The sequence below is a fragment of the Hemicordylus capensis genome, chromosome 3, assembly GCF_027244095.1.
Source record: "Hemicordylus capensis ecotype Gifberg chromosome 3, rHemCap1.1.pri, whole genome shotgun sequence".
NCBI lineage: Eukaryota > Metazoa > Chordata > Lepidosauria > Squamata > Cordylidae > Hemicordylus > Hemicordylus capensis.
In genome coordinates, this window is record NC_069659.1 from 271,011,248 (window position 1) to 271,024,099 (window position 12,852).

At 43.7% G+C, this 12,852-nt stretch overlaps 1 protein-coding gene across 4 annotated transcripts in view; it reads right to left on the reverse strand.

Moving 5' to 3' along the window:
• The window catches only part of ATRNL1 (attractin like 1), a 1,008,890-nt gene that overhangs the window by 114,620 nt on the left and 881,418 nt on the right, over window positions 1–12,852 (reverse strand). For 3 of the 4 annotated variants that reach the window (XM_053305805.1, XM_053305802.1, XM_053305803.1), the window contains one exon: window positions 5,443–5,557. The exons of the other annotated variant lie outside the window; for it this stretch is intronic. In XM_053305805.1, coding sequence (XP_053161780.1) covers window positions 5,443–5,557 — 115 coding nt within the window. The remainder of the gene's footprint in view (window positions 1–5,442; window positions 5,558–12,852) is intronic. 4 annotated transcript variants of the gene reach the window in all.

A 12,852-nucleotide genomic window follows, 5' to 3' on the forward strand; every position in this document is an offset into this window, starting at 1 on the left:
TCCAAGGTTCTCCAATCATTCATTGGAAGAGCATTCTGGAGCCTGGGGGCAGGGCGGTAACAACAGAGAAGGTCCTGTCCCATGTACACAGCAATTTAGCCTCTCTCATTGTCGGCACATGGAGTAAAGGCCCCCTAATGACCTTGCTGGGTGGGCAGAAACCCTTGGGAGCAGGTGATCCTTTAGGTATCCAGGGCCCAAACCGTTAAGGGTTTTAAAGGTAATAACCAGCACCTTGAATTGGATCCAGAAACAAATTGGCAGCCAGTGTAGCTCTTTCAAAATAGGTGTAATATGCTCCCAACAAGCAGTTCCAGAGAGAACCCTGGCAGCTGCAGTCTGCACCAATTGAAGTTTCTGATTTTTTTTCCAAGGGCAGCCCCATGTAGATCGCATTGCAATAATCCAGCTGCAATGTGACTAAGGAATGGGTAACCATGGCCTGATTTGCCTTCTGCCTCAATATACACTAGAGTTATATTGTGTCTATAGTTCCCCCCCCTGCACTGACCATGAGAACTGGTCTTGTGGTAGCAAGCATGACTTAGCTAAGTAGGGTCTGCCCTGGTTGCATATGAATGGGAGACTAGAAGTGTGAGCACTGTAAGAGATTCCCCTCAGGGGATGGAGCCACTCTGGGAAGAGCAGAAGGTTTCAAGATCCCTCCCTGCCATCTCCAAGATAGGGCTGAGAGAGATTCCTGCCTGCAACCTTGGAGAAGCCGCTGCCAGTCCGTGAAGACAATACTGAGCTAGATAGAACAATGGTCTGACTCAGTATATCGAAGTTTCCTATGTTCCTATGTTCACTTTAATTAGTTTATGGCCTTCATTATACCACAAGAGAGCTAGTAGAATGAGTGACAGAACAGTCTCTATACCATATCTGAGGTTCCAGAAAAGGCTAAATTATGCTCTCCAATACTTAGGCCTATAAACAAAATAAAACAGGCAACAGCAATGTAAGGGGCAATAAGGTCATTACCAATAAGGTAATGCACAGATGATGAAAAAAGAGCAAGTGCCAATGATACTGACGCAGATGAAAGAAATGACTAATCTAGGTCTGGCTATGTAGTGTGGGTGAAATACTTAACAAAGTGGGAACAATCTACGGTAGGAGTGAAATAAATTCTCTAGTATGAAGAGCTAAGAAAATGTTGCTGCAAACAATAAAAAACCAAACTTTGGAGAAAGAGCTAGCTGAAAACGTTATAAATCTTGGAATCATATCCTTGTGGGCTCTTCAGAGTAAGCGGGGGGGGGGGACTAGAAGGAAGCAAGAACCTTCCAAAATATTTCAAACAAATAATGTAATGTATACTAAACACAGCAGTGAAATAGACATAGTACCCCGGCTAATTCCAAGCAAGGTACAAGTAAATTCTAGGGCTGTGCATTGCATTTGCCCGATAATTAGCTCTGAGATGATGGAAACACTGTCAAAGAATTTTTCACTGGAAATGTTTCCGATGAAGAATTCTCCCAATATCAGCAAACAATTTGATACAATACCACATTGCATCCGTAGTGTATAGAATAGTATCTTGGAACAGATATAAATTTATCTAGACTATTTATCTGGATTGCTAACTGATTGAAAGACAAGGAAACAGAGGGTAGGTATAAATGGAGAGATTTCACAATGGAGAGAAGTAAGAAGTGGGGTCTCCCAGGGATCTATACTGGGACCAGTGCTTTTTAATTTATTCATACATGATCTAGTAGTAGGGGTAAGCAGTGAGGTGGCCAGATTTGCAGATGATACCAAACTCTTTTGGGTAGTGAAATCCAAAACGGATTTTGAGGAGCTCTAAAAGGATCTCTCCAAATTGGGTGATTGGGCGACAAAATGGCAAATGTGATTCAATGTTAGCAAGTGTAAAGTGATGCACATTGGGATGAAAAACCCCAACTTCAAGTATACGCTGATGGGATCTGAGCTGTTGGTGACTGACCGGGAGAGAGATCTTGTGGTTGTGGCGGACAGCTCGTTGAAAGTGTCAACTCAATGTGTGGCAGCTGTGAAAAAGGCCAATTCCATGCTAGGGATCATTAGGAAGGGGATTGAAAATTAAACTGCTAATATTATAATGCCCTTATACAAAACTATGGTGCAGCCACACCGGGAGTACTGCATACAATTCTGGTCACCACATCTAAAGAAGGACATTGTAGAACTGGAAAAGGTGCAGAAGAGGGCAACCAAGATGATCAGGGGCCTAGAGCACCTTTCTTATGAGGCAAAGCTACAACACCTGGGACTATTTAGTTTAGAGAAAAGACAACTACGGGGAGACAGGATAGAGGTCTATAAAATCATGCATGGTGTGGAGAAAGTGGATAGAGAGAAATTCTTCCTCTCACATAACACTAGATTACATGAAAATCTAGGACCAACAAACAGAAGTACTTTTCACAAAACACATCAAGTTGTGGAATTCTCTGCCACAAGATGTGGTGACAGCCAACAGCCTGGATGGCTTTAAGAGGGGTTTGGATAACTTCACGGAGGAGAAGTCTATCATCGGCTAAGAGTTGGAGGGCTATAGGCCACCTCCAGCCTCAGAGGCAGGATGCCTCTGAGTACCAGTTGCTGGGGGGTAACAGCAGGAGAGAGGGCATGCCCTCAACTCCTGCCTGTGGCTTCCAGCGGCATCTGGTGGGCCACTGTGTGAAACAGGCTGCTGGATTAGATGGACCTTGGGCCTGATCCAGCAGAGCTGTTCTTACGTTCTTATGTTTTACACGTTTCAGGTATCTTTATATGAATAGTGAACGCTAACTGGACTGCTACATGGGCATAAAGCATGGAAATCCCGCATACATAAGAAGCAAATGCTATCTATCTCTTTTTATTGAAAGGCTCTGAAGCTGCTAAACAGCACAGCCCATCTTGCAGAGAAGGATGATGATGTTTTGTTCAACATGTTGATCACAACATTCTAATTGTAAGCTCTCGAAAGTTTCATTATTTTTAAACATTTATATCCCACTTTTCCTCCGAGGAGCCCAGAGTACATGCTTATTTTTATCCTCACAACAACCCTGTGAGGTAGGTTATGTTGAGAGAGAAGTGACTGGGCCAGAGTCACCCAGAGAGTTTCATGGTTGAATGGGGATTTGAACTTGGGTTTTCCCTGTCCTGGTCCAACACTCTATGCTATGCTGGCTCCTCTACGTAGGGCTGTGCATGGAACCATCTGGCCCAGTTCAGGGCCGGACTGGCCTTGAACGGAACTGGGCCAGTTCGGTCTGGCCCCCATAAACCCCCCACAGGCCCCCATAAACCCCCCCACCGGCCCCCATCAACCCTCCAGTCCGGTCCACGAACTTTAAAAAATAAATAAAATAAAATCAAAAGTAACTACCTGTAGCCCCTTTGGGGGGCTTGCTATGTCACGAACTGTGTCCGCGAGGGTTCCCTCTCCCCCCGCCGGCCTCCCTCATCACTGCCACGGCCAGGTAAACATAGTCTTTTTGTCTCTTTTGGGCCTCCGTAAAGGCGAGAGGGGGCCATTTTGGCTGTCACCACGCAGGCATATAAGACAGCCACCGCCACGGGAGACTGCAGGACTCCCAGCCGGTGTTGGGGAGTCTCCATAATGTACCGCACACTCACAAAGTGCATTATGGGAGTTCTGAGGGCTCAGACTAAGTGTCCCAGCCCTGGAACCTCCACATTGCCAGAGGCTGCTGGCAATCGTGTGGATGGGTGATCTGCCTGTCAAGGGATCATCGGCAGGGAGATAAGTACAAGCAGCCTTCCTCCATGCTCTCCTCAAGCCCTTTCTCCCCACTTGCGAAAAGGGCTAATTGTTTAGCTGTCTACCTTCTCTAACCCATACAATATCAGTCAGTTTAATCTTAGACAGGTTCCACATGTAAACAGCCATTCTATTGTAGCTGGCAAATCTCTGTGTGTTTGTGTGTTCCCCACCCCTCCACCTTTGAGCCCCCACCATTCAGGGTTTTTTAAATCTTTTTGATATTTGGAAGTACATTTAATGGTTCATTTATCTAATATATCATTCGATCATTTATCTAATAGATCTTAAACCGGCTTTCAATACAGTATAATTCAATATGTGTGGGGTTGTTTTTTTTAATGAAGCAAATTACCTCCTGAACTTCCACATATCCAACCAATGTAGTATCTCGCATTAGACTGGATACGTTATCATCACTACTGCATTTTACTTATAAATTAAGGAAGGAGTAAGGAAGGAGTAAGGAAGGAGACTGAAGGAGGCCTTTGCTCAAAGACTATTTTGTTCCAGCAAGCTTTTAATTTGTCTGCATCACACAATTTGTTTTACATTTGAATCTTTAATGTTTAAATATGATTTTATTTTTAATTGTTGCTTTTTTGCTTTCTTGTTTACTGACTGAATTTAGTATAGCATGTGTTATTTATGTTTACACTGCTGTGAGTGCATCCATTTTGAGGTTAAAAGGATGAAGGTTGAGGATTACTGATTTGGGTGCACCAGCTATCACTGTGTTTCCTTTCCATATGGTTGCAAATTGAGCCAAGGGTTGGAAGGCGCGACATGCTCATCTAGCATAACAGTCTGCTCACTTGCCATGGTCTGCTTCTATTCAGTTTGTTCCTTCATTTTTGTCTTTTTCACAGACCACCTCAAAGCATTCAAATGGACAAATGGATGGACAAATTGTGAATAATTCCAAATTCCTGAAAGAAATGTTACCTCCCCAAATTGTGAAACCATATAAATTATGTCATGTGCACAATGTACCATGAGAACACTTTCCATATGCATTATTTAGTCAAACTGCAGAATGTAAAGTTGAGATGCTGCAACTGCAAAATTCCAGAGCCTTTATATCAATATTCACATGCTGTTTGTGTTGGAATGTTTGAAATTGCTACATTGCCGTCACATATAATTATCACCACAATCCCTTCTGTGGCAGATTTGCCGAGAATGGGGCTGGAAAATGTCAGCTATTGAGCAAACCTGATTCCCTGAGGGACACTGCTTTGATTGCCAATTGTTAATCCAGGTTTCCTCTTTTCCTTGAGACAGACATTTTGGGCAAAGGGGGAAGGAAGAAGGAAAGATGAGGGTGAGGCAGGCAAAGGCTCAAAAGAAAGCTGACATTTTTAGTAGGTGAGCAAAAAAATGCTTATTAATATTATTAATTCAATTAATTAATATTATTAATATAATTATTAACAGAGAAGCCAAGAAAAGAAAAGAAAAACCTAGGGATTTATATTAAACATGTTATTAGATAATACAGAAAATTACCAAGTTTCTACTGGACTCAATTCTGAAAAACAATCTGTATGATTGGGCAATTAACATCATTATAAAGGAGCCCATTCAGTTTTCATTTGCATGTAAACATTCAATCACTACTACTAGGATTATGTTCCTGAATTTGAGCAAAAGCTGCTATTTGGGAGGATTCTTACCTGATTGACCAGGCGGTGGAACTCCTGATGATCCTCTTGGCAGGCATAAAAACACAGTAAGGACTGCTGCTTTGTTTCCTGAGCAAGGCTCAATGGCAATTGGTTTTGGAGACCCCTGAAATTGAAGAACAAAACAAAAACAACAAAAAAACACCAATGATACTATGATGTCACCTAGCTTATTGTCTAACACTATTTTTCTGTTGTTGTTTTTTAAAAAACCCTCAAAACATCTAAACACCATGCTAACACACTTTAACTTGAAAGTTTCAACATGAATATTCCCCACTTTAAAAGAAGGGTTACCCCTGCTAACTGAGCAAAGAGCTACTTTTAAAATAATGGCTCCCGTGTATGGAGCAGGTTGAGAACAGCCGCTTTTCAACACATCACCTACTTGGTGATTGTTACTGGTGTCGTCTTTGTGTTTCTTTTTTAGATTGTGAACCCCTTGGGGGCAGGGAACCATCTACTCATCCTTTTTGTTGTTATCTGCTTTGAGAACTCCCCCCTCCCCCGAATATCAGGTAAACAAATAAAGCTTTTCTCATCTCATAGATTGAAATATAGGTTTTTATAAATAACTTGAAATAGCTAATTAAAGTGGCAAAAAGCTATCGCCTTAAATACAAGCTATTAATTTGTATTTCCGCAAATTTAGTAACATATAATGTGAATTATTGAAACATTGAAATCAACAGTCTGATGTTTCAGCACTACCGTTTCTCATGGGATTAGCATCACTCAACAATTTACGCAGAAAATACAGTGGGAATAATAGTGTGTTACATTTTTCAAACCAGCTGTGGTAGAGACAGTTTTTTCCCCAACACAAGGAATTTGGAAATATAGCACTAAAGATGAAAGGTGTTGGGATTTTTTTTCTTCACATTTATATTAGATATACACGGTAAATGCCCATGTGTTAAATTTTTTAAATCAAAGCCAGAAGATCGCTAACGGGTATACACTGGACTATACTGTTATAAGTGCACAGTACTATAAAATTGCTTATCTCCTCCTCCTCCAAAAGCCCTTTACACTTCCAGAAATACATTCCTGAGGGCTGCACAGCCCTCAGGGAGATGTTTCCCTTTACAACTTTCTGTAACTGTCGCAGATTTTAATAGATAACTTTGATATTAGGCCCATTTGTAGACCCTGAGGCTGTCCTCACAATCAGCAGCCTGGGCTAGCAGCTAGGCTGATTGTGAGAAGCAGTGGGATCATAGCAGATCCCTCTGCTTCCAGCCCACCTGACCCTCCTAAATAACCCAGCTGTTAGCTGATGTTAAGTGTGTGCTTGCACCCTTAACCTGGCTGCCGGGTATCGTGTGTCTCCTTGGGCTGAGTTCAGCTTAAGGAGACAGACGGGCACATAGAGTACCCATCTGATGAGGAAATCCCCCAATGCAATGAGTGGGATGCCTGGAGGCTGGAACAATAAGTTCCAGCCCTGGATCCCTCTACCCTGCTCTATGCTTCATGGAGATCCACGGAGCACGGCTTCATTTTGCTCATCTGTAGGGAAGGGAAGGTTTACCCTGCCTTCCCTGCTCCTGCCTGCCCACCCTGGCAATCTTGAGAATCATGTCCTTGTCTGTCTAGTCGATCACACGCGTTATTAGCTCAACAAATGTAATATTTATAAGCAGCAGGATTTTAAGGCTTATAATGGCGAAACTGTTTTTTGTTGTTGCTTGCCTTAACTAAAGGGGCATCCCTGTGCCCTTTTAATTTGGTAAGAGTAACCAGACCAGCCACAAAAAATGGGTTTTCCCACTGAATAGCATCAATTCATTTGTTTCCTTGTGGAACACAACTGTGTTAGATGACTAAAACCTAAAGTACTGAATGACAGTATCTGCAACTCACAATTAGGGATGTGTACAAAGTGTTCCATGCACATCCAGAGGGCGGAGAGCGGTCGCTTTAACAGGAGGGAAGCAGGTCTTACCTTCTGTTGCTCCTCCACTGCCCGCCACCACCCGAGCATGGTTTTGTCCATATTAAGCAGCCCTGCTGTTTCTTTTTAATAGCCACTCCAGAGCTACTTCTTGTTTGAGAACAGGAAGTTCCCTGCTCCCAGCAGTCTGTGGCAGTGCTGGCCCAGAAATGGCATGCTCAGAAGCCACTTTGAGTGGTCAGCATAGTGTAGGAGGAGCAATGGAGGGGCAGGTAAGACCTGCCTCCCCCCTGTTAAAGCAGGGTAACTTGAAGCATTTTGGTGCCTCAAAATAGAAGCACCGAAATGCTTTTTGCACATCCCTATTTACAATGCATTTGCTGAAGAGCAATACTATAGTGGCTGAAGCAAGTTCTGGACTGAAGGCATTTGCCTTAATCCAGTGATCCCTTTAATTCTGCACCTGGATGCTTTGATTCAGACACAGGGTTTCTCTGTCCAAAAAGGCTCATTCCAATTCATACACTGAAGCATATTCAAGTGTTTGCATAATTTTTTAAATTTCATTTTCAAAAGTGTATATCCTACTTTTCTTGTAACAGCAACCCATGGTGGCTCACATCAACACAATAAAAACAAAATTAAAAACACACAGGGCTGCTTCACACAACCGTGGTTGGGCAGTGGGGAAAGGCAGGGTCCAACCTACCTTCGCCCAATGACTGCTTGGCACCCCAGCAGTATGCAAACAGCACACCCACATTAGTGCTGGCTGGGAGCAGCATGGATAACTCCCCCTGCTGCTCCCGGTGGTGCTGGTAAACAGAGGCCAGGACGCATCATCCTGGCCCCTGGAAATCCCACAATGCACCATGCAAATGAGTGGTGCATTGTGGGGATCCTCCCAGCAATGGGCAGGCAGCCCTCAGTGTTTCAGTGCTGGCTGAAAGCAGCTGGTGCTAACACAGAGTCAAGTAAACGGGTTAAGAGAGCGCTTGCTTCTTAGCCAGGTTTGCTGCTGAGATGCCACCAAGAGCCACTCAGCTCCCGGCTGTTCCCACAGGCAGCCAAGCCCAGGCTTAGCTGTCCTAACCCGGTCTTGGCTGCTTGTGAGAACAGCCTCCCAGTTTTACAATGAAAGAAACAGTAGCAAGCAACAACACAGATCATTTTAAAAACTGGATCATTATTTGTTTTTTCTCAGCAACCTCCCCTCCCCCCTGGTTACCTTTTACAGAAACAGAAAACTAGCCAGTCCTAAAGGATGCTTGAAAAGGCCATGTCATTACTTGGCATCTGAAGGAACATAAAGTAGAGGTGCCAAATGGGCTTCCACTGGGTTGGTGCCACAACTGAAAAGGCCCTGGCCTTAACAGATGACCATTGGATCTCAGCTGGCAAAGGCTGAGACATTGCCGCAGACTCTGGGGGATTGTGTGAGGAGGCAGATAAGACACATACTACTAGATCTGTTCCTTCTCTTGAAATGAATGGGCAGCCCACTGGAACAAGACCATTGTGTAGCTCATCAAGTTCCTGTGGGTCAGAGTGACTGTATTTGAGTAGCTATTTTCTGAGTATATTTGTGCTCCTATTTTCATTTTAAAAGCAGTTCCTAGTATTCATATGTGACTGTCAAAATAAATTGCAAAATATATTGCCTGAGTATCCAAGATGCTAGTAGGAACTGAATACCAGTTACAGAATACAAATCCACAACATTCTGAATGCTTAGAAAAGAAATATTTACAATTAGTCATGTTTCCATATTTTGCATTTGATAAACCCTACACATTTCTCATTTTGGAGCTTGTTTCATTGTGTACTGAAGATATTTCTAAAACATGAGCAGTCAAAAATATTCATTCCACTCTCTTATGCACAAATATTTAGAAAGCAACCCTGTCATGTTCTAAGACAAAAAGGGAAATATCCAAGGTTCTGATTTACAGTTCAAAGCCATTAAACTTTCCCATTTACATGCAAAATACAAAACTATATATAAATGTCAACCAGCTTAAGAATATGAAGAGAAATGACAGTTTAGCTACTTTAAATATGCTGACACTCTAATCTGCAGTATGGAAAGAAAATGTGTTTTTCCACAGTATAAACAATTATCAATTTCTATTTAACTAACACAAAGTGACAAATATTTATTACAGCAGGATGAGGATATGTTTAGTAGACAAACATGCAGAAAATTTAAGAGTAGATACATTATATATTTTTTAATATTTTCCCCACAATTCAGCTTGTGAGGGAACTCTCCTGAATTAGCATCAATGTGGGAACCAGCCCTTAATGTTTTGGACTCAGGTCAGCTCTATGTACTGGTATTCACTATGATAATCACTGTCATAAAAGTAATAAGCAGCAAAAGTAGTAGGAAAGCTGTATTTTTAAAGAAGTTTAAAAGAGATATCTATTATTTTAATTAGGAACCATGACACATAGGCCGCATTCACACATAACATGAAATCGGAGGTTGCCGGATCAGCAGTTGATTTTTCAAACTGTGAATTGCATTGTATGTAGAGGTTGGTCCAACTGTGGTCAGGCAACCTTCATTTTGGGGGCAGGGGAGCGCCTCCCTCTTTCTGGTCTGCCGAGGCCCATCCCAGAAAGCTCCATAGCACTCACGTTGCCAGACTGTGGGCAAGGTGTCAGCATGTCTCTAGGGTGGCAGCAATTGGCTATGATGTTCAAAGAGATGTGCCAAACACGATTGTGTCTTTTCGGAATGGTCCACCTGTACTTGGACGGGAAAGAGCATCTTAATCCCTTCAAATGCCATGCCATACAAGCCCTTCTTCTGACAGTGATTGCACTGCCACCCTTGTAGGAGGCCCCAAAGCAAAACTGTCTTGCACAAGCACAATTTCTGGCAGGGGGGTGGAATCTCATGGGACACTATTTTCCTGTTACTCAGGAAAGGAAAGGGAACATTATGACTTTCTAGGAGGGGATGGAGATATATATATATATATAGGCAAAGGATCCTGGGGTCTGGCCTGCTGTGACCAAGGATGCTCTTGACTCCTGGCAAAGGAGTCACAGAGACCAAACTACATTCATGCACCCATGGTGGCTTGCCTCCAGGGGACTAAAACTCTCATGAGATGGCTAGTCTACTGGCTTGCCAAAGACTTGTCTTCCATTGGACTGTACCCTGCTTGCAAGTGGCTCCCGCTCCCTCTGGTTAATGATAGAACTTTTGCACAGTTACTCCCTCCCCTCTAGGGAAGCCTTTCACACCCCAAAGGAGATTTTTATGATCCTGTGCCTGAGCGTAGCTGGGTAAGCAGACTGGGAAAACCCTGGGACTGGGGATGAATTTTTACTCTTATTCAAATTTCCTGGGGTTGGCACAGTGTTGCACAGTATGCAGATCAGCTGCTGTGGGGAATCATGGGAGGGGGCCTTGATTTCCAGTGACCCCAGGAGAGTGGGATCACCATTCTGGGCAAAACCAAAAATCGACTTATTCAAATGAGGGCATGCTTTGACACCTTTTTCATGGCAGTTGCCAAAACAGGGAGAGCTGTTGCTGGAGTACCGTTCCTCATGGCTTGCTTGTATAGGGTGCTATAAAACAACCTGGCTGGGCAGCATCTGCTGTCCTGCCCCCATGGCCTGACACTCTCATGAGAGAATGGTCTGTGGGAGAAGGGGATGTTGTCACACACTTTTAGCTCTTCTGGCTGACACCCCTGTCTCCACAAACATTTCTTCTCATGAGTGGTGAAGGGGTATCCTCATGGTCTTACACTCTCATGGCCTTACACTCTCAGGAACAGGCATCCATTCTCATCAGATATGAGGGATTGCACCTTTGTCTGGAGCAATTCTGATCCTGCAGCCCAGCCCTTCTCATTGGTAAGCCTAGGGACTGCCCATCCTCTGCATATGTAGCCCCAAGGGTAAGGGGATGGGGCCCCCTTCCTCAGCATAACTGTACAAAAAAATAGACCTTAGCCATTCAAGAATTCCTGGTTGGGGCAGCCTTTTAAACCCGACCCCGGGTATCACCACCCTGCCACATGTTGCTGTCCCAGCACTCTAATGGGGTTGCTCTGCTTATGTTGCCACCTTGAGTGTGTGTGGTTGTGAACATAGAACTTTGTTGCTTCATTTTCAGAGAGCAAAGTTCGAAGTGCCTGTCTTGCCATCCTGTCCCCTTTCTCTCCTTTTTGCCGGGGGAGGGGCATATGACTTTGCTGTTTGGCAGGCTGACAAGCTTGGGATGGGATGTGTCAGTGACCATGTTGCTAGGCAACTGCTTTGTTGGATCAGAGATGGGAGAGGCAGGGTGAATGCTCAGAAAGGCGGCCAATGAGAAGCACCAGAGGCATGGAGTTGGTGCAATCCTGGGTGGATCTGCACTGCTGTCTCTATGATTAGGGTTCCAGGAAACCGTGGTTATGGCGCCACCTGCATTCTGATGTAACACTGCCACTGAAAAACCTCAGGTTATGGCAGTGAAACTCACTATAAACTGAAGGTTCAAATTGGAGTTTGGCAAAGCAAGCCTCAGGTCTCTTTTGCCACGAAACCACAATTGTATGCATTTGGATGTCATTGAGTTTCAACCTCTGCCCTGTTTAACTGTGGGTTCACGTTACGTGCAAATGTGGCCATAGAGTAAAACTGAAAAGAGCCATTTCTAGTTCAGCTAATTCAAATGATATGGGGGAAATGCATTTTCTTGTGCCTGTGAATGGACACACTCCTATGGCCAAACTGCATGCGATGCAGGAGATAAAATCTCCAGGCATCTTTTCCCTTTCATTAAAAGCAAGCATGGGAGACCACAATTTGGATCAGAGCCACAACACTGGAGTAAGGAGGTGTTAACCCTCAGTGCAAATCCAAATCTCCCTATCTCAAATCTGTTCTTAGCTGCAGAAGGGAAAACATACAGAAATTGTATGGTACAATACGAAAATAAAAAGAGATTGGGAGGGTTCAGATGGCACACTAAAAACTGAAGTTCCAGTTCCTGGAGTTCGGCAGTGAGCCTGACTTCTTGTGGGAGGGGCAGGGAGGACTGGTAATGTTGTCTGAACCTGTAAATGTTGACATATTCCACCCAGCTTTAGGATCTGGAGCCAACATCTGTAAACAATTTCAAATCTTGCTTACATATGTCAGATCTGGAACCTAAAGTCGGGTGGAATATGCTGGCATTGCGGTTCAGACAACACTAAAGTCAAGATATTCTCCCTGCCACTGGAAGTCAGGCTTACTGCCAAACTTTGGGAACTGGAGGTTTGTTTTTTTGTGCAGCGTCTGAACCTGCCCATTAGAAGATCCAACTCTGGGTCTTCCATGTCAAATGAAGTTGGCCCTTAAGAACATGTCTCATCAGTCAGTCACAGAGAAGCAACCTACAGGCTCTGTTTTTAGGATTGACACCTTTCCCCCATTTAGCAAATGGTGGGGTTTTGGATCTCTAGACCTAATCTTGGTTGGTGTGATGACATTGCAGAAAACACAAACAG